We start from the raw sequence: 22,489 nt of genomic DNA on the forward strand, positions 1-22,489 counted from the left end.
TGAGTGATGGGAAATAAACAAGGTGAGGCCAAGGACTGCTCCAGCTTACTTCCTTGGGAGATTCCTGGCCATGTTGCAGGGAGAGGTTGCCCACCAGAATCTGCTGGAACCCCCGAGTTGAAAGAATGAGCTGAGTCTGGGGAGATCAAAGTGGCTGGATTTCATAGGGCAGACTAATGGAGTGGAGAGAGCTGCAAAGAAAGAGAGCTCTGGAGTTACGCAGAAGTCCAACTTGAGTGCTCAGTTGAGTACTGATCACATGCAGGCAAGGAAATTACACAGTCAGGGAAAGAACCCCCCAAAAGACCTGTGATACCAGTACTTAGAGCACATACACAGTCAGGAGTACTGCCTGCTCTTACCAGCCAGACTGGAAAATCTTGTAATTCACAGGAAATTGGGTAGACAACTCAAGAAAGTCTTGCCTCCGTAATGGGGAATTATTAGTCCTAGATTGACAATTTCTGCAAGCATGCTTAGCAAATCATCAAAGCAAGACTTTTGAAAGAGTGAAACTGTTTCACTTTTGTTTTTTTAGACAGGGTTTTGCTCTTTCACCCAGGCTGGAGTGCAGTGGTGTAATCATGTCTCATAGCAGACTTGATCTCCCAAGTTCAAGCCATCCTCCTGCTTCAGCCTCCTGAGAAGCTGGGACAACATGCACATGCCACCATGCTTGGCTAATTTTTCCATGTTTTGTAGAGACAGGGTCTCACTATGGTGCCTAGGTTGGTCTTGAACTCTTGGGCTCAAGTGATCCTCCCACCTTAGCTTCCCAAACTGGTAGAATTAGAGGCATGAGTTGCCATACCTGGCGAGGATCAAACTGTTTATAAATGTATTGACTACATTTCAGAACAAGGCTCAGGAACATTTATAGGAATACAAACAAATCCAGCACCCCAAAAGGCAAAAATCACAATGTCTGGCATCCAGTAAAAAATTACTAGCCATGCAATGAAGCAGGAAAATGCAAACCATAATGAAGGAAAAGTCAATCAATTGAGACTGATCCAGAATTGACACAGATGTTAAAATTAGCAGACAAGGTCATCAAAACATTTATTATAATCATGTTCTGTATGTTCTAAAAGCTAGAGGAAAGATTGGACATACAATCAACATGGAGGATATAGAAAAGACATAAATCAAACTACTATAGATGAAAATTGCAATGTATAATATGAAAAACACACTGGATAGGATTAACAGCAGACAGGACATTGCAGAACAAAAGATTAGCTAACTTGAAGACAGCAATAGAAACTATCCAAAAAGAGAGTAAAAAGACAAAAAAAGAACAAAAATTTTAAAGAGAGACTTTCTCATTGAGTTGTGAGACAACTTTAAGAGGCCTAATTTATGTATAACTGGGGTTTCTGAAAGAGAGGAGAAGAAGGGACAGAAAACTATCTAAAGAAATAATGGCTGGCAAATTTCCAAATTCGATGAACATGGTACACCCACAGATACAATAATTTTATTGCCCTGCAAGCACAATAAAAACGGGGAAAAAACCACACTAAGGCACATTATAATTAAACAGCCCAAAATAACTAATAAAGAGAAAATCTTACAAGTAGCCAGAAAAAGGCGTGGGATGGGGAAAAACGTGTTATATACAGAACAGCAAATATATGGATTACAGCAGATTTCCCTAAAAAATAATGCAAGTGAGAAGGCAGTGGAACAATATCCTCAAAGCATGAAATTTAAAAAAAGTAATCAACCTAGAGTTCATATCCAGAAAATAATCTTTCAAGAATAGAAGCAAAATAGACTTCTCAGACATAACAGCTGAAAGAATTCATCACTAGCAGGCCTGTAGTACAACAAATGTTAAAGGATGTGCTTCAAACAGAATGAAAGTGATACTAGATGGAAATATAGATCTATGCAAAGGATCAAAGAGCATAACAGTAACTACATAGGTCAGATATAATATTTTCTCTTGTTAATTCCCTTAAGTATAATAGGCTCTTGATACAAAATAATAACCATGTAGTGTGAAGTTTATAACATATAGAAAAGTAAACTGAATAACAGCAAAAAGGCTGAGGGGGAGAATAGAAGTATACTATTATAAGGAAGTATAAGTATCTTAAACTATATTTGACATGCTATAATATCACTTGAAGGTAGACTGTGATAAGTTAAAGATGTATACTATAAACCTAAAAATAACTACTAAAACAGTAAGAGTTATAGCTAAGAAGCCAGAAAGTAGATAGAATGGAATCATTGAACAATGCTCAGTTAATCCCAAAGAAGACAGAAAAGGAGAAAGAAGGGAACAAAGGAAAATGGAATAAATGGAAAATGAATATCAAGATGAGAGATATAAACCTAATCATACCACTAATAGACGTGAAGTTCCTCTACTTGATGAAGAGTGTCTATGAGAAAAACCTACAGGCTAAATGAAAGATTGAGTGCTTTCTCCCTAAGATCAGGAGAAGACAAAAATGTCTACTCTCAGCACACATTCTTCTGGAAGTTATAGCTACTGCAGTAAAGCAAGAAAGAGGAAAAAAGATGTTCAGATTAGAAAGGAAGAAGTAAAACTGTCTTTATTCACAGATGACATGATTATCTATGTAGAAAATCCAAAGGTATCTACAAAAAGTAGTTATAATAAATGAGTTTAACAAGTTTGCAAGGCACAAGATCAATCAAAATAGAAACTTAAAAACTACCAGTTATAATATGAGGTAGGGAGGAATACATCTGAAAAAAAGACGTGAAAGACTTCTGTACTGAAAATTGTAAAACATTGATGATAGAAATTAAAGAAGACCTAAATAAGTAGAGAGATATACTATGTTAGTGGATTGGAAGACTCAATATTGTTAAGATGTCCGTTCTCCCCAAATAGATCTGAAATTCAACACAGTGTAAATGATATCTGAAGAGGTTTTTTTTTTTTTTTTTTTTTTTTTAGAAACTGAAAAACTCATCCTAAAATTCATATAGAAATACAATGTTGGTCGGGTGCGGTGGCTCAAGCCTGTAATCCCAGCACTTTGGGAGGCCGAGACGGGCGGATCACGAGGTCAGGAGATCGAGACCATCCTGGCTAACACGGTGAAACCCCGTCTCTAGTAAAAACTACAAAAAAAACTAGCTGGACGACGTGGCGGCGCCTGTAGTCTCAGCTACCAGGGAGGCTGAGGCAGGAGAATGGCGTGAACCCGGGAGGCGGAGCTTGCAGTGAGCTGAGATCCGGCCACAGCACTCCAGCCTGGGTGACAGAGCGAGACTCCGTCTCAAAAAAAAAAAAAAAAAAAAACAATGTTTTGGCTAGGATAGCCAAAACAACTTTGAAATAAGAGAACAAAGTTGGAGGACTAACACGATCTGATTTCAAGATTTATTATAAAGCTTCAGTAATTGATACAAGTGATACTGGTGTCAAGATAGATGAACAGATCAAGGGAATGCACTACAGAGTCCAGAAATAGATGCATGCGTATATGGCAGCTGATATAGCTGATTTTGAATAGAGACTGAAATGCACTTTAGTGGAGAATATTTAGATAATGGGTGCTAAAACGATTGTATATGTGTAGAAAATGAACTTCAATCCATATTTTGTACCATATACAAATATTAATTCAAAATGGATCATAGATCTCAATATAAACCCCTAAACCTATAAAACTTCTAGAAGAGGAGGTGAATAATTTTTTCTTAAAGGACCAGATAGTAAGTAGTTTAGGCTTGTGGGCCACATGGACTCTGTTGTAACGATAGAACTTTGCTATTGTCGTGTGAAAGAAACCATAGAAAATACATGAATAGATATGGCTGTATTCTAGTAAAACTTTTTTTTTTTTTTTTTTTTTGAGGCAGAGTCTCGCTCTGTCACCCAGGCTGGAGTGCAGTGGTGCGATCTGGGCTCACTGCAAGCTCCGCCTCCCGGGTTCATGCCATTCTCCTGCCTCAGCCTCCTGAGTAGCTGGGACTACAGGCGCCCGCCACCGCGCCTGGCTAATTTTTTTGTATTTTTAGTAGAGACGGGGTTTCACCATGGTCTTGATCTCCTGACCTTGTGATCCGCCCGCCTCGGCCTCCCAAAGTGCTGGGATTACAGGCATGAGCCACCGTGCCCGGCCTAAAACTTTATATATAAAAATAGGCAGCTGATCTGCAAGCCATAGTTTACCAATTCCTGTTGTTGAAGCAAACAGAGTAAAAACCTTTGTGACCTTCAGTTAGTCAAAAATATCTTAGATATAACACTGAAAGCAGGTTGCGTAAAATTAAAAATTAATAAATTGGGCTTCCTCAAAATTAAAAACATCTCCTTTTTGAAAGACACTTAAGAGAATGAAAAGACAAGCCCTACACTGACAGAAATTCTCTGCAAAGCATGTATCTGGTAAATGGCTTGTTTCTAGAATATATAAAGAATTCTCAAAACTCAATAGTAAGAAAACAAACAACCCAATGAATCAATGGACAAAATGTCTGAACAGACGTTTCACCAAAAATGATATACAGACGGGAAATAAGTACATGAAAAGATGAGCAACGCCATTAGTCATGGGGGTAATGCAAATTGAAACTACAATGAGATACTATTCCATACCTGTTAGAATGGCTATTATTACAAAGGCTGACTATAGCAAATTTTGGTGAGGATATGGAGAAACTGGAACTCTTATATACTGCTGATGGGAATGTAAAATGATGTAACAATTTTGGAAACTTTGGAATATGATCTCTATAATACACAAACTATTCTATAAAAACATAAAAAGTGAAAGTTCTTCAACTTATTTTATGATGTTAGTACAAACTTGCTAGGAAATTGCAAGAAAATTATTAATCAGTATCACTTCTAAACGTAGGTACAAAATTCTAATTAAAAATATCAGCAAAACAAATATGGCTCTATCTATCATCTATCAATCTGTCTATCTATCTATCTATCTATTTATCTATCAGTAATCTAATTACATGTAAGGTTCACCCTAGGAATGTCAGCATAGTTAAAGACAAAAAATGTTAACTTAATTCACTTCTTTAATAGATTAAAGGCAAAAGTCATATTATCTTATTAATAGATACCACAAAACAAAGGAAGCAGCCAAATAGAAAGCATCCACATTAGACAAATTTTAATACTTATTCTAAGGACACTCTCTCAGAAAACTAGGAAAGGAATTTACTCAATCTGAGAAAGGGTATCTATTAAAACCTGACAGCAAATATCATTTTTCATGATGAAACTTTAAAAGCATTGCTAGGACTAAGACAAAGAAGCCTTCAACCACCACTGCTGTTCGATACTGCCTTGCTTTGGAACCAATTGGATTAGACAGCAAGTGGGTTAAGAACAGCAAGGTAAAACCAAAATTGTCTTTAATTGCAGATGACATAATTGTCTACATAGAAAATCCAAGAGAAGCTGCTCTCAAACTATTAGAAAAATGTGACAGTTCAACAAAATTGCTGGACACAAGAAAACATAGTGAAATCAATAGCCTTCCTACTGAACAACGGTACCAATTAGAGCATATAAGAAGGGGCAAATCCTATTTACAGTAGCAGTAAAATCTATAAGACACTTAAGAGAAAATCTAATAGCAGCCCTTTTGGAGGTAGTATAAGAGAGTGGTTCAGTTTTTCAGAGCAGAGGATCCCAATCCAGATTGTCTGGTTTCAGATCATGGCCCTACTGCTTCCTGGCTTGGGAAAATTACTTGATCGCTTGGTGCCTCAGTTTCCTCATTTGTACAAGGGAGATAATAATATTATTCACCTCATAGGGAAGCTGGGAAGATTGAGTTGATAAATATAAGGTGTTTAGAACAGTAGCTGGCACATACTAACTTCTATATAAATGGTTGTTATTGTTAAGAAGAAATTTGTAAAATTTAATTGAAGGACATGAAAGAAGATCTGAATAAATACAGAGACAGACCATATCCATTGATGGGATGATTCAGTATCAGAAAGATGTCTATTTTTTCCTGGTTAATTATAAGCTAATTGAAGTTTCAGTGAAAATCCCAACAGGATTTCCTTTTTTCTTTTTCTTTTTCTTTTGAGACAGAGTCTCGCTGTGTTGCCCAGGCTGGAGTGCAGTGGTGCAATCTCGGCTCATTGCAGCCTCCGCCTCCTAGCTTCAAGCTATTCTTCTGCCTCAGCCTCCCGAGTAGCTGGGACTACAGGCGTGCACCACTACACCCGGCTAATTTTTGTATTTTTAGTAGAGACAGGGTCTCATCATGTTGACCAGGCTGGTCTTGAACTCCTGACCTCAGGTGATCCACTTGCCTCAGCCTCCCAAAGTGTTGGGATTGGAGGCGTGAGCCACCATGCCCGGCCCCAGCAAGATTTTCACTGGGATCTGAAAAACTGAAAATTTGTGTAGAAAAGCAAAAGTCCGAGAATAGCCAAGACAATTTTGATGAAAGGCAAAGTCTGTGCCATTCAACCTACCTGATATTGACTTGTTCTAAGGCTGCCTCTCTAAGGCAGGGTAGTCCTGCCACATGGGCCAGACAGAAAGACCAATGGAACAGAACAGAGAATCCAGAAATAGAGCCACATGTATATGGGAGCTTGGTATAGAAAAGAAGTGGCATTTTAAATCAGTGGGGAAAAGATGGACTATTCAATGAATGATTTGGATATTATTTTCTTCATATGGAAGAAGTACGTAATTTGATCACTGCCTCACCGCAAATGGAAAAACACACTGTAAATGAGGTAAATATATGTCCTAAAACATGAAGAGAGGACGTTCTGTTTACTACCTTCATAACTCAGCGGGTAGACAAGTATTGGTAAAACAGAACACAAAAGGCGAAATGCTTAAAAGATAAATATTGATAAATTTCCCACATCAAAATGAATGACTTCTGTAGGACAAGAGTACCATAAACCAAGTTAAGACAAAAAGGGCAAATTAGAAGAGAATGTTTGCAACATATAAACAGACAGAGGATAGGTTTGCAACACATATAAACAGCGGAGGATACAATTGTATCAAAATCTCTGGAAGCCAGTAAGGAGAAAGTCACAGAACCAAATGGAGACATGGGCAATGGGAAAAGACAGGCGATTCATAGAAGAGGAAATTCAAATGGCCAAGTGGAAAGATTCCCAAACACGAGGAATCAGGAAATGCAAAGTAAGCAATCATCACATACCCGTTCACCCATCAACTTCACATGAATTTAAGTCTATTCCAAGTGTCACTTGAGAATGTGATACACTGCTGTAGGAGTGTAAATTGCTTCTCTATTTGGCAATGAGTAGGAAGTTAAATATGTATATATTCCAGTATGCATGACCCAGAAGGAATGTCACCAGTATGACTCAGTAGTCTCACCCTCCACCTGTCTATCCTAGGAAACCTTTACACTGCAGGCTATGAGGAACTAAGTAAAAGGATGTACCTGCAGTGTTGTTTGAAATCCAAAAAGATTAGAAACAACCTAATATTATCTGGGAGGGTAGAGAGCAGGTAGAAGAAATAATACATTAATTGTATGCTGGCAAATATTTAACAACCTGCTATCCAGGGAAAAATCCTTAATTTGTAGAATTTGCCAATTTCTGGGATGTAAATACTCTGCCATGGCTGATCTCTAGCTACCGTCGTGACATCATCAAACACAGGGTTGGGAAAAAACATGCATGCTCAGCTCTTGCCAGAAGGTTCTTGGAGCAAGCTCCGGCACACCATTGATTGTTTTCTGCCAGCTTGCAAGATCAATGGAGAAACTAGGGTAGAGCTGAAAACATAATGCTTAGGAAAAAAAAGCAGTTTGTAGTACGGTGTGATCAATATGATCATGTTTATATACATTTCTAAATTACGTAAAATGATCCAAGACATGTGTATGTTAAGGAATAGAACATAAATGGGAAGAAAGCACTACTTTGGGGATAGTGTTTGCTTCTGGAAAGAAAAAGGAAAGGTGAGGACTAGGAAGGGATGTAAAGGAACTTCTGCTGTATCTCTGTGGTCTCATTTCTCAAATAAAAAGAACCGAAGCAAAGCTGGGCGCTTTGGCTTGTGCGTGTAGTCCCAGCTACTTCAGTGGCTGAGGTGAGAGGACTGCTTGCGTCCAGGAATTAGACCAGCCTGGGCAACATAGTGAGACCCTGTGTCTACAATAAAATAAAACAAAATAAAAAATAATAAAATAAAATTTAAAAAGTTAAAAAAGAAAGCTGAAGCAAATATGTCAATGCTAATATTGATTCCTCTTGAATCAATATTCAAAAGGTAGGGGATTGTAATAATACATTTTAGTCTATTTGAAGTATGTCACTAAAACAAATAAAATACAAAAAAATAAGGTCTGATCATGATTATGTAAAAACAAAACTCTACCTTGAAAAGGTCCTGGGATAATAGACTCTAAAAGGTTTCTGGCAATTATATGTGGACTCAGGACCATAACTTTTATATTTTCCTTTATTTCCAAATTTTCTGTCGCAAGCATTACTTGTTCAGGGGCAGAAGATCACTAACCTTGAAGGTGTTGGGCTGGATTATGGCTCTGGGCTTCATTTGCTGGGTCTTGGCATATCTCAGAATTCCAAGACATTCTCTCTCCATCCAGAGGCATGGCGGCCTGGGCTGTAGGTGGGGTGGCCGGGCTGCTGTCTTATCATCTCACTGGAGGAAAGATCCATTGCGGCACTGTTCTGCCCAGTCTCTACGAGGTTCAAAGTGGTGGAACAAGCCAAGAAAGCCAACTGGAAGCTCGGCCCTGGGACCTGAGTGGTCATGGAGGGGAATGTTGGCAGAGAAGCAGCTAGGTTAGTACAGCTAGCTGCTGTGTTATATCAGGCGGTATATGGGGTGACCGTACCAGCTCTGGAATCACAGACCTGGGTACATCTCCAGATTGCCGCTTAGGAGCTGAGTAACTTGGGAGAAAGGTGCTGTTTGTTCATTTGTAAAGCGGGTCCTGTGGTTGGCTGTATTATTGTGCAACACATTAGCAGCCCCATCCTGGAAAGAGACTGTACTTGTATGCTCCACTGAGGTCACGTGGCCATGTGACCTGCAGTGCCCTCCCTGCCCTTACTGAACTTGCACGTGGTGGTTTGTGACTTGTTTGGGCCAGCGACACTGTAGAGTGAGCTCATGGCCCCTGTCTCTCTCTATTACCCCTGCACAAACGCAGCTATGTGCAGCTCCATCAGCCGGGGTCCGGGGAAGAAGACAACAGGGGTCAGAGCTGCAGCCCACTCGAGATGAACATCAGCATGAGTGAGAAATAGCCTAGAAGCCACTGCGTTTTGGAGGGTCTTTCATGACCGCAGTCTTCTAGTTCATTCCGGCTGAGGCAGGGCTGTCATGTGTTGAGGACAGAATGAAGTCACCTCTGTGAAGTGCTCAGCCACCAGCTGGCAAAGGGGGAGGTAGCAGGCAGGTAGATGAGATGTACTGTTGTCACCAACAACTCACAACTCTCAGTGACAAAACACATCACCTGGGTGTTTCTCACTTGCTCAGCACATCGAACAGGGGCCCTGTTATTTGTACTCAATTAAGGACTTGGGCTGATGGACAATCTATCTTGATGAGTGCTTTCCCAAGATCCTGAGTCAGGGAAAAAAAGAATTTGGCAAACCCCACAGAGGCCACTGAGGAAGAGATGCTAGTCACTCACCTCACCTTGTACTCTGCAAAGCAAGTCTCATGACTACACCTAATATTAAAAGGGATAGGAAAGTGCAAATCTACCCCAGGCACAGAAGCAGGATGTGTGTGGTCAGCACTAATGACCTCCTCTGTGGCCATTCAATAAATGCTAGCCACTGCTAGAGTCACCATTAATCATGGCATTTAGGCCAGTTCCAAATGGAGAAAAGGTGAGATGTGGGGATGGCATTGCTGGCGGGAGTATGAGTGTGTGCAGATGCAGAGTCTGGGAGGGGCAACTGTCCAGGGAAGAAGTGACGTGGCACACAGGGAGTTGGCTGGAGATGCAGTTGGGGCCAGACTGTGAAGACCTTTGAGCTGAGATGTCGTCATATGGAGCTGGGAGCCTGGAACATCTGAACCAGGAAGGGGAACACGGCCACATGAGGGAGGAGTGAGGCTCTGAATTCTGACTCAGGGAGGCTGGCTCGAGGAGGGGAAGGGCTGGAGAGCTCTGTGTGAGTGCACGTCCGTCGACAGCGCTGGAAGGACAGGCTGTGTGGGGTGAAGGCATGGGAGTCGGGATGACTCCAGTGCATCCTAAGTGCAGAAGAAGAGGAGGTCCAGTCCAGTTTTAAGAGAGGATGCTGGGTTTGGTATTAGAGGTGATGAATGGTTAGAATCAAAATGACAATACCTCATTTAAGGAGGTTGTGGATCAACAGGGACAATCTTCTGTTACCTCTTTGGTAAACTGGTTGACATCCATGACTAAAGCTAAACAAACAGACCCTATCACTCACTCAGCAATTCCTAGAATATTTTTTTAAGAGAATCTTGCTGTGTGACCCAGACTGGAGTGCAGTGTGGCACCATCCTGGCTCACTGCAACCTCTGTCTCCCAGGCTCAGGTGATCCTCAGCATCCCAAGTAGCTGGGACTACAAGCGTGCACGACCATGCCTGGCTAATTTTTGTATTTGTTTGTAGAGATGGGGTGTCCCATGTTGCCCAGGCTGGTCTTGAACTCCTGGGCTCAAGCAATCTGCCTGCCTCAGCCTCCCAAAGTGCTGGTGATATGAGCCGCTGCACTCAATCAGTTCCCAGAACTGTGTACACATGAATGCTGAGCCATGGAAGTATTGTTCATAATTAGCCTCCACACTGAACAAACAACCTACATGCCCAACAACAGTGGGGTCAGCCCCGGTGTATATCCACCATACAGTATGATGCAACGATGAAACATGAATAAATTACAGCTACGTATATAAATAACATGAGTGCCCCTCAGAAGCAAAACATTGTGCAAATGAAATCGGTTACAAAAACATTCCTACCTTACAATTCTACTAGTAAGCTAGTAAAACTACAGTGTTAAAAGTCAAGATGGGGGTTATCTTTGGGGTGGTGTCTTAGTCAGTTTGGACTGCTAGAACAAAAATACTGTAGCCTGGATGGCATAAACCATGATCTATTTCTCACAGTAACGGGGGCTGGGAAGTCCAAGGTCAAAGCACAGACAGATCCTGTGTCTGATGAGGGCTTCCTGATTTGTGGATAGCCAACTTCTTGTTGTGTCCTCATATGACAGAGAGAGGGAGAGGGACAGAGAAGGAAAGCAAACTCTCTCTCTCTCTTCTTATAAGGGTGCTAATCCCATTATGAGGGCCCCATCCTTGGGACCTCATTACCTCCCAAAGACCCCACCTCCTAAAACCATCATATTAGGGGACAGAATTTCAATATATGAATTTTGGGAGTCACAGCTGTTCAATCCATGGAAGTGGAGAGAGAGGGGAGTGAGGGAGGCCTCGAGAGGTAGCTAGCGCCCTTTCCTGACTTGGTGGTTAGATGAGTGTTTACTTTGTGGTCGTTCTTCAAGCTGAACATCTAACTTTTGTGCAGTTGGCTTGGGCTGCCATAATAAACATGACAGGATAGGTGGCATAAACAGCAGAAATGTACTTCCTCCCAGTTCTGGAGGCTGGAAAGTCCAACATCAAGGTTCGGGCCAATCTGATTCCTAGTGAGGCCCCTTCCTGGTTTGCAGGCGGCCACTGTCTCGCCATGTGCTCCCGTGAGCACCTGGGGAGAGAGTGGGCAAGCTCTTTGGTGTCTTCTATAAGGGCACTAATCTCTCCATGAATACCCCACCCTCATGGCCTTGTCTAACCCTCATCTCCCAAAGGTCCTACCTGCAAACATCATCACATTGGGGGTTAGGGCTTCAGCATGTGCATTTGAGGGGACATGGTGCGGTGCACAGCCCACTTTCCATGCATGTTCTCTCCGTCAATTACAACAAGTTGGGGGCACAGAAGCACAGGGAGACACAGCCTGGTGGGGCCATCAGAAGGAGGGGAGCATGTAAACCTGCTGAGAAGTGGCAGCAGAAGGTGGTGCCACTGAAGTAAAGGGAAGCGCGTGGTCCACAGGGTGAGACTCATGAGAGCTTGGCACAGAGAGAGGCCAGTATGTGTCCACTGGTTCCAGAAATGGGAACCTCATTCTCATGCCCTGTGACACCAGTTTCTTTTCTGGGGTGGGATGGATGGCAAGAAGCCAGGTGGGAGGGCACAGCAGCGAGTGAGGAGATGGCGAGTGTAGATGTGCTCTTTTGGCACTGTGGTTGTGAATGGCAGAAATGCAATGCACTGGTGGCTGAAGGGACATAGAGTGAGGACAGCTTTTGAATGTGGAAGAGACCCAAGCAGGCTTTTGCTGTGGGAAGCATCTGCAGAGATGCTGACAAATTTCACCTTATTGAGCTGTCCTCTACACTCACCTTTATAAAATGGCACCTCCTCCTCCCCATTCCTCTCCATCCCTGCATCCCGCCTTCTCCTCTGCACCAGTCATGGCCCACACAGTTCATGCTCTCTTTATGCTGTCCATCTCACCCCACTGGGAGGCCAACTCCACGGGAGCGGAGCATTTCTCAATTCTGTCTTCCACACTACCCTAGAGCTGGGAATATGACTGCACATAGTAGATGCTCAATAAACGTTCCTCATGAATGAATGAAAGCACAGAGAGGAGTCTGTACAGAGAGGCTGGGGGTGGCAGGATCTGGAGCTCAGGCTTCTGTCAGCGGGGGCAGGGCTGTGCGCAGATACACATGAGGAAGCAGCAGATTGTGTGATCGAATGGGGGTCGGGGGTGGGCAGGGGGCTGAAGGAGAGTCCTTGGTTCTGCTGGAGGGGGAGGGCTTCCAGGAAATGGAGGAGACAGTCTAGAGGATCCCAGCCACTACTTGTGGTGGGGGTGGGACAGGATGGGGTGGTGAGGGGTGAAGAGGGGATGGATGCAAGCCTTGGGGCCCAGTCAGGTTGGAAAGACCACCCACTGCAGGGTCCCCAGCATGGCTCAGAAGCTGATGAAAGGGATGATTTATTGTGTCGGGCCAAGTGGGGCTGTTTACATTGCAGTCCAGGACATCCCGGGAGATGAGGCTGATGCCAGCATAGGGTGGGTGTTTTGGCAGGATTGGCAGATGGGGAGAGGAGACCTCTCCATGATCAGAGAGGGAGACCGAGGAATGTGCAGGAGGGTGGGCCTTAGCGTGATAACAAGAGAGCTCACACGCCTGGCCCCTGCTGAGCAGGACTGGCTACCCACACCCGTGGGGCCACTCCCACTCCTGCCATCACATGATGATGAGGTTGTGCCTGGGCTGCCTCGTGGTCAGGACTTGAACCCAGCTTGTCTTTCTCCCAGCTTAGCTATTTTGCTGGCCCCAGCTAGAGAGGAGAGGGGGTGTGGACAGAGAGTGGGGGGCTGGGCTTAGGATGTGAGGTGGGGGGCATATGAGCAGACAGGTGTGAGAGAGAGAGGAGAACATGCCAGGCTGGTGGGTGGGGGCCGATGTGGGTGTCATTCACTTTCCTACGGCGTAGAAAGTGACATAGAACAAGCACATCCTTCCGGCCCTTGCATTTACCTGGTCTTTGAATGGAGTCTGCATGCCTGGGAGATTTTGGCTTGTTTCACAGTGAAAAGATGGAGGCTGTGACAGGGCAGGGCACTTGCCAAAGCAGGTGCTGGCAGGGCCCCGGGGCCTCTCCCCAGGCCAGCCCTTGCATGACACCCTGCAAAATGCTGGTGGGGCCGGTGGGGGCCTTTCATCTCCTCATAGGTCCATTCTGGGGATTTCAAAGGCACGAAAGCCCAGCTATAGCTTCAGAAACTCCCTCTCACTCTCCAAGAAGTCTGAGATGGCATCACCTTCCCTCCTCTTTCCCACAGCCCCACTCTCCCTGCCCCAACACCTTTGGACTCACCTACTTCCACTGCAGTTTGGGGAGCTGTCTGGAGTTCTCCCAAAACCATTGGAAACAAGTGGAGGCCATTACAGACCAGTCCCCACGTGGAACATGGCTCCACTAATGCCTTAGACCCAAGAGGCCCTGCAGCTTTGGTTACCCCACTGCACTTTACCCCTCCCAGGCAAGCCGCAGAGTCCCTCCCTTTCCAGGAAGGCTCTGTTGAGCTGCTAGGGAGGCCTGATGGTTCCTCACCCACACCTCTGAATCCCCACTGAGGCTTTGCCCGTGCAGGGGACTGTGATTCATTAGGCGGTGGGTCACGGTGGAGGTGGCAGCTTGGCAAAACAGGAGGCAAATATTTTTGAGGGCCCACTATGTGCCAGGCTGATGACCAGAGGGAGGTTCCTGTTTGGCAGAGTCCTGGGTTTGGAGGGGAGGGAGGGGATGGAGGAGGGGACGCATTTTCCAGCCTGGTTTTGGATGTACCTAGCTGTGTTTCTTTAACTTTCTCACCTGTCAGGAGAGGCGGGCATGAGGGGATATCTCAGAGCCCTGCCTGGGGGAGGCCCACTCACTCCTCCAGCCATTTCATCCAGTTGTGCCTTGTCGGGTGCTGGACCCCCTCCACCCAGCTTCTTCACATGTACTCGGCGCTCCCAAGGCGCCCCAGAACTTGCAGGACCCACCCTCTTCCAAAAACGAAGGGGGCCAGTGTCCTTCCCCTCCCCCAGTACCCATTCTCCAGGTGCGTCCTCTTCAGCTGCGACCTCACTCCTTCCTTCCCAGTCCTTTCTGCCTTCTGCCTGCGAGGCTGCCCTCCTCCTGCCCCCTTCCCAGCACCCCCGCCCTTGGCCTTCTCTCCCATAACGGGAGCACCTGGGCACCCAAGGTACCCTCCCCCCAAGCTCAGCTGATCACACTCTCCCCGCAAGCCGGCGGTCTCCTTCCTCCCTCCCCCGTGGCGCACCCAGCACCAAGGTGCCTACCGCGAGGGCCCGAGCCCGGCGGTGCAGCCTCAGCTTGGGCGCCGGCTCCACCTGCAGGGCCGCGGGGGCGGAGAGCGGGCGGCGCGAGGGAGGGGCCTGCGACAGCCGCGGCGGCGGCGGCGGCCCTAGCCCGCGCAGCCCAGCTCGGCCCCGGCTTGGTCGGCGCAGCGCAGCGCCGCGCGCGTCCCCTTGCCGCCGTCGCCGCAGCCAGGCGCACCGGCACCAGGCCCCGCCGCCGGGCGCACGGACGCAGCGCGCACGGGCCGGCCGGGATGCGCGCCTGGGCCCCGGCCCGCCCGAACCCGCGGCCGCCGCCCGCCCGCCGCGCGCTCGCTTGACCGCGGCGCCCTCCCCCGGCCACCCCGCCTGTCCCCCGGCCGCGATGCCCTCCCTCCGGGGCCCCGGCGGCCCGCGCCCCTGCTAGGCTGCGGCGGCATGGCCCGCGCGCCCGGCGCGACCTCTGCGGATTGCATCGGTGTGTGGCGGCGGGGCATGCCCAGAGCACCGGGCACGGCCTTCAATGGGCGAGGACACGGACACGCGGAAAATTAACCACAGCTTCCTGCGGGACCACAGCTATGTGACTGAAGGTAACGTACGTGTTGTCTGAGACCCCTCCGGCCGGCCGCGGCGTGGGGATGCCGTCGCACCGAATGCCCTCCGAAGGTTTGGACCGCGCGATGTGTGTCGTGTCCCCCCGCCCCACCCCATCCCATCCCACCCCATCCCACCCTGCCCGGGGCCCAGGAGGGAGGGAGCCCGAGGGTACCGGCCTCCGCTGCCCAGCGCCCGGACAGGGCAGCGCCCTCCTCCGCGCCGCCCTCCGGGAGGCAGCTTTCCGCTCTCAGGCCAGGTGGCATCCTGATTCGGCCCTGACCATAATTTTTTAAAAGGCCATGCCTGTGGCTAATCTGGTGAAGAAATCTCGGGGAAATTTAATGGTTTAAAATCCTGGATTTGCAATTTCAGCCCTGCCAGGAGCCCGCAGAATTTTCTAGGCTGTCCTCTCCCTGAAGAAGAAGAGGGACCTGGGGGGAAAAAACATAATCCATTGCCAGATCCTCCTGGGAGGCCCGCCTGCCTGGGCCCCTCCCTGTCCTCCAGAGGCAGGGTCCCTGAATGGGAGGGAGAAGGCGGCTGGTTTGGGCTGGCCTTTTTATTCCTGGTGAGTTATATTGAGACAGGAGCAGCTGGGCTAACTGTCGGGATTTTCCAAAAAAGTGGGACATGTTATCCCAAATAGGCCCTGTTTAAAATCCCTAAGTTGGCCCTACAAACCCACCCCCAACCCCCACCCTACCCAGAGGCTGGTGGGTCAGCGCCCCTCTCTTACAGGCCGGGAACTTCCGGGGCCCCCTGCTCTACCTTGCTAGGGGAACAGTGGGGACAGCTTCCGCGCGCAGGCAGGGCCCGCGGAGTGACCCCGATGGAGAATGGGGACCGGGAGGTCTGGGCGCGGGGACGCCTGTGCTGGAGCCCTGCCCGGATGCAGGGACGGTCAGCCGCTAATCCACGGGCTGCCGGCCCGGCCGCAGAAGTGTGCACGGGTTCCCTGGGTGGGTGCCCCAGTGGGAGGGGCCCTGGGCACAGGTCCCGCGGGGCAGGTGCGCGTGGGTGCCTGTATCAGGGAGACCGAGTGGGCCGGGCGGCGGGGACCGGGCTCCTGCGGCTGGGTCCGCCTCCTCGAAGCCTGGCTCTGCCGGAAATGAGGCCGAGCGGAGCTGGAGCCCCGCGGAGGCCCGCGTTGCGCAGCTCGGGCGCGGGCGGGCTCGGGGCGCCCTGGCCCGGGAGGCAGAGGCTGGGCGTGGGACCTGGGCAGAGGGAGGCTGCGGGGGCCGCGCCCGCTCCCGGCGGGAGAACCGCTGAGTCACGCTTCGCCGCCGGGTGTGTGCGGGAGAGGGGCAGGGCTGCCCGAGCCTCCGGGCCAGTGAGGCTCTGACCCGGCCGCGGCTTTGGGAGGCCGGGGGAGCTGAGAGCGGCCTTTTGTCGCCTGCCTCGGCGAGGCTGAGTCGGGATCAGCGTGGGTCCGGGATGTGCTTTCTGCTCGCAGCCTGCAGCGACAGAGGGTTGGAGGAAGCCTCCGGGTTGCTGGCCCGTGCCTCGGTGGCCTGGCTCAGGCCGAGAGCGGATCTTGGCAGGTTGCCCCGCTGCTTCCTGCTCCCAGGCTCGCTGTGGTCTGGCTTCCTGGGGCAAGCCTCTGTTTGCTCATCTCTACGTTGGGGATGATGATGAGATGGGGTGCAGGGCTTGTTGTGGGACTAGGTGTAAAAAGCGCCATGGTGGACATTTTCAAACATTAATTCCCTCTGCACCCTTTTCTTTAATAATTTCACCAGCTCTCAGCAGGGGACAGCAACGGGGATGGCACAGTTCCGGCAGTCAGAGCAGTGCTATCCAATCCTTCATCCAGACACCAGATATTTACCGAGCACCTGCTGCGTGCCAGGCACTGTTTTATCCCTGGGGACTGGACAAAGACTCCCTGCCCTTGTGCAGCCTGTGTTCTATCAGGGAGCTGTGTGACCTTGAGGTCTGTCTTCTCACCAGGGCTCAGTCTCCCCATCTGTGAAATGGGAGTGAATCCTGCCCTCAGGGTCTGGGGGGTCTCTGTGAGGAGCAGGTGCAATGGTGATGAAGGAGCCGTTCGGAGCTGTGCATTGCTAACACGCAGCCAAAGGATGCTGAGCACCTGCTGTGTGCTGGGACCTCATTCGAAGGCCCACCTTTGCCTTATCCCCACCTTTACATGAACAAACCAAGGCCTGGCCTTGTCCCTGGTCCAGACTGAGTGCCAGTGTGTGCAGGGCATAGGGCTGAGGTGCTGCGGATGCAGAGAGCAGAATCGGAACAAGAAACAATAATCATCATTATAATAGGTAGAATTTTGGCCTCCCTAATGAAAAACGCACTTTCACACTGTTGCATCCTGACTATATTTTGTGCTCAGCGCACAGGGAAGGTCACAGATTTGAATGTCAGAATGTCAGATTTGAATCGTGTTAAAATCCTGCCTCTGACTCCTGACTGCTGTGCAGCCTTGGACAAGTTACTACACCTTCCTGAGCTTCACTTTCCCTTTGTAAAGGGAGAAATAATAACGATCTTTCATACAGGGTTGCTGGGATGATCAGTGATTTTGCTAATATAGAAAGTGCCCAGCACAGTGCTTGGCTTGTTGGAGGCGTTTAACACATGGCATTGTTATTATTTATATGGCTTGTAACTGGAAGAGCCTGTGGGCAAATAGTGGATGCTAAAAAACTCAGTTTGAGAAAAAGCTAGGTGCACAAACTCCTGTTCTACCTGTGGTTGCGTCTACACTCCCCCACCACACCCCAGCTACTCTGATCTACCTCCTGTTCCTTGAGCAGGCCATTTTCTTTCTTGCTTCAGGGTGTTTGCACTGGCTGTTCCTCTCCCTGGAACACCCACCTCCTGCCTTTCTAGCCACTGACTCCTTCTCATCCTTTGGGCCCCATGTCAAATGTCATCTTTACCCACGGGAGCCCTGCTTGAGTTTCTGAGTCTCTTGTAAAATCTCAAACATCTTGGGAAGAGTTTAGGTTTTGTTAGTCCTTCACATGTTAGTGTGAATTAGTCAGAGCAGGTTGGATTTTTTTTTTTTTTTTTTGGTGGCAGGGTTAGGGGGCTTACTCGTGGCTGGGCTCAACTGCATTGAGGGTTGTGGTGATCGTTAGGTGCACATGCAGGCCACCTGGGGGCACAGAGAACTTTGCATGAATAGGGTCAGGGTGTGGGGAGAGCAGAGCAGCTGATAGGGCCTGGAGGTTGCTAGGAAGTCTCCATCTAGTTAGACAGTTCTCAGGAGCTGGATATGGTTCCAGGAAGGACTCTTCCTGGTTCTGTTCTTTCTCTTTTTGCGGCAGGCCCCAGTACTTAGCTTTAGGGTGAGTTGAATAAGCATTTCCAGACTAGACTGAACTTACAAAACCCATCCATCCTTCCTTTGCTTAGCACCATTTGCCAAGCACATCCTCCCCTGGGCAGGCAGTGATGACTAAGACACAGGAGCTCAGCCAAGGGGAGGTGGTTGAGGCTGACCAGGTAGATCCTGTTGTGATTGGGTCTCTCTGGGAAGCAACAGTCACTCTCATGTGCCTGACAGGTAAGGCACTTCCGGAGCATGCTTTTCAACTGAGGCCAGAGGCACAGCTTCCCCTCGTTTGAGCATCTCAGCCATCACACTCTGTTGGACACTCGTGCTTTTTGCATCTGCAAAAGGATGCACCCATGTTTTCCTGACTCCCATCCCTAGATGTCCTGCATGATTTCAGAGTAGTCTGTTTATTCCCACGGAGTTGTCCTCATTTTATAGTTGAGGAAGTGAAGGGTGCTTGGGAATTGCTAAGGTCAGCATGGGGTCCTGGGCCTGTCTGAATGCAGCAGGCAGGCAGGTTTTCCTACATGGAATTGTCTGCAGGTTTTGAACTGGTTGTGCCCTGGATGCCATCTATTTTCTGCCCAGGAAACCACACTGAAGAGGAGGTGCTGCTTGTAGGAGACTCAGCATTCAGTGAAATCTGCACCCTTATGGTGGACATTGCAGCTGATACCCACAACAGTTAGTCTCTCTTTTCCCAAGGAGAACACATATGGTTCCTAGTAAGAGATCTCGGGCCATAGCTGGATCTGACCAGTGCAAGGATGATCTCATTCCCCTTGCAGTGACTGGTTCCAGAATGGATGTGGGAGTCAGTTCTGGAGGTTGAGTGGAAAATAGGGAGAACCGCAAGTAAGTTAGTCCCTCTCTTGTGATGGGAACAGGGAAACCCTGTGGTGGCTGGCAGCCATCTTGACATCATGAGGGCCAACACTGTTGATCGCAGGGCAGAGAGTGAGTGAGATCCAGGGCATTCAGGCCTGATGTCCAGCCCACTTCTGAACTTCCAGTTACATGAGCTGATACTTTTCCTTTTCGTTGTGTACTTTCAATTCTCTGTTACTTGCAGCCAATAGCACCCCAACTCACATAGCCCTGACTGCCTATCAAGAAAACTAGGAGGCTGATCTGTAACCCACAGCTAAGACTCGAGATACATAAAACCCAGAGGGATTTTTGTTTGCTTTCTGTTTTGAGAACTCTCTTTCATTTCACTCAAGTCGAGGTTACCAATTTCTGATTTTCCTTCCTCAGTCCTATTGAGGGGGTATTTTTGGCCAGATAAGAGAGCCTAAGATCTGGTGTCAGGAGATCTGGGTTCCTGGTGAGGTCTGACCCTGGGTCTGTAATATTGGGCTGGTCATACGGTCTCTCTGAGCCTCAGTTTATTCTTAATAAATATAATCGGCAAGTGATGATGTCTATTCTTTAGGGGCCAGAGTTAGACTAGCCCTTAGAATTGTCATCAGACTGGCTAGCCCAACTTCCACCCCCAACCTATGGGGAAACTGAGGCTAAGAGGGGAGACATTAGTGGTGGCACAGAGGGAGATTAGGGAGAGTCAGCCTTTGACTTTTGAAAATCAAGATGTGGACTGTTCAGATTCTGTGTTCCTTTTGCTTCCGTTTGGAAATGCCACTTACATAAGCTTCCCTTGGGCTTCACAGCGGGTGTGGGCCCCATTTCAGTGCTGGGGTGTCCTCTGTCAAATCACTTCAGTTTCTGAGCCTCAGTTTCCCTGCACCATCTAGTGCCCTGGGTTGTCATGAGGCTCAAAGGAACCAAGGGCATGTGAACTCTGAAGTTCTACCATGTAAAAGGCGACTGCTGTCAATTTCCCCAAATTGTAGTGTAGGCCAGCTCCCACGCCCCTGCTGTAAGCAATGTGCTCATTTCTTTTTAATCAACCCGAACTTAAAGCTTGGTGCAGTCACAGAGCAGGGTTTTTCTCATTTTCTTTCTGGAAGATGGAAATCAAATACTAATAAAATTTTCCCACTCCATCTCCTGGCTGTTGCCGTTGCTACAGTTTTCAGTATTTATCCTTAAAGCTTGCAGAACTAAGGGATGTTTGGTAAGAAGTGTTTAGGCCTTGAGACTGGAAGAGCCACTGTATGAAGTGCTAGGTTCCACGGAGATCGTGGTGGGGAGTAACAGAAAGACAGTGAACTCCTGCGAGTCCACCAAGCAGAGGGCCACACTTTCAGCAACTGGGGTATTTCCTTCCAGTCTTTTTTTAATGCTCGTGTCTAGTTTTAATGAAAACTGTCATCTGTCTGTATCAACAATTTTGAAGGCTACTTTTCTAGTTTGGCCTGAGGTTATAAGAATTTTCCAGGGCTTTGCTCCAGGGCTGGTTTTATGGGTATGCAACCCATGTGGTCATCTAGGACCCCACACTCAGAAGGACCTGTGCTTGAGTTCATGCTCTCCTGTTACTATCTTCACATTTTTAAGAATTTCACTTTGGATCCTGCGTTTTGTAAGTGAAGTCTGATGGGACGGGGGAGCCTGGGAATGAGCAGAGGGGCATGTGTGGCAGGCAAGTCTGTGGTTCCACACAGTGGCTCCCACACCACAGCACGCTACCACGTGTTCGCTTGAGCGTCTGAGCCCCGCGCACAGTGGACAGCTCATGCACCTTCTCAGTGCGTCTGCAGTTTCACAGGCAGGGGCCACGCTTTCAACTGATGCTCCAAGGCACTGATGTTCTAATGCAGTGACTTCTAAGAAACACGAATGGCGCAGGAACCCAATGGTGTCTTTTCTTAACGTGTGTTACGTGCCCATATTTGCCAATCACTGACAGTGAAAATGATGACACAGAAGGGAAAGGAAAAATAGGGTACCCACAGTTCCTTTTCCTCCTAGTCCTTTCTTGTTTATTATTGAACCAAGGGTAGAGGGTGTTGGTAGAATGTACCCATATCTAGAAGTGAAATAAGAACAGTTAAGTTAGTTTCCTCTGCTCTGGTAAGAAAAAAATCCATCTGCGAAATATAACTTGTGCATTTCGGTGAGTCTACGTTCGTTACATGCTCTTAAGTTTGCATTTAAAATTGGAAGCGCACAACAGAATGGTGAGTGATAAAATGCATGGTAAGAGTTTAAGCTTTTGTTTTTTTTTTTTAATTTCAATTGACATTAAATAGCAAATAACCCCATGACAAAATATGGATGGCATGGAAAAGCTTTGTGTCTTAGTATCTTTCATGATGCCTTTCCTTTGCTTCTTGAACAAGGGGCTCTGCATTTTCATTTTTCCCTGTGCCCCACAAATTATAGGGTTGACCCTACTTTGCTGAAACTCTGGGTAGGGTGAACTCCTTGGCTCCGCCTTCTACCCCCTTGGCTTTCTTGATTGGTGGAAATGGTGAGAGCCTGCCATCCACTGGGTGGCTCTTCCCTATGGGGAGGGGTTACAATATTAAAGGTCCGTGCTCCTCTCTCACCCATTGGGTCCATGGGCCTCTGACTTCAGGTTGCTCTACAGGAGAGAGGCCAACAGTTCTTTTATTTTACAGGCTAGATGTTAGACCTACCTCTCCCCACAGGACCAAGGGGTGGGGAGGTGGAGTAGAGGTCCGTAGCTCTTTTTTTTTTTTTTTTCCCTACAGATTTACCATTAATAAAGTAGATTTTTTTATTCCTGTCTTGTGGCCAATCTTTTCTGTGTAATCCTAAGTCCCAGCAAGGAAGAAGGGTGACTGGTTACC

General features: G+C 47.7%; 1 protein-coding gene across 3 annotated transcripts in view; it reads left to right on the forward strand.

Annotated features, from left to right (window-relative positions):
- PPP2R2C (protein phosphatase 2 regulatory subunit Bgamma) overlaps positions 1 to 22,489 on the forward strand; it is a 247,969-nt gene that overhangs the window by 82,151 nt on the left and 143,329 nt on the right. The window contains exon 1 of one of the 3 annotated variants that reach the window (XM_033213697.1): positions 14,951 to 15,462. The exons of 1 other annotated variant lie outside the window; for it this stretch is intronic. In XM_033213697.1, coding sequence (XP_033069588.1) covers positions 15,393 to 15,462 — 70 coding nt within the window. In that variant the 5' untranslated portion in view covers positions 14,951 to 15,392. Of the gene's footprint in view, positions 1 to 14,950; positions 15,539 to 22,489 lie in introns of those variants that run through there. One more of the 3 variants, XM_033213700.1, reaches the window with a different exon arrangement.

This window comes from Trachypithecus francoisi, unplaced genomic scaffold, assembly GCF_009764315.1.
Source record: "Trachypithecus francoisi isolate TF-2019V2 unplaced genomic scaffold, Tfra_2.0 Lachesis_group1, whole genome shotgun sequence".
Lineage (NCBI taxonomy): Eukaryota > Metazoa > Chordata > Mammalia > Primates > Cercopithecidae > Trachypithecus > Trachypithecus francoisi.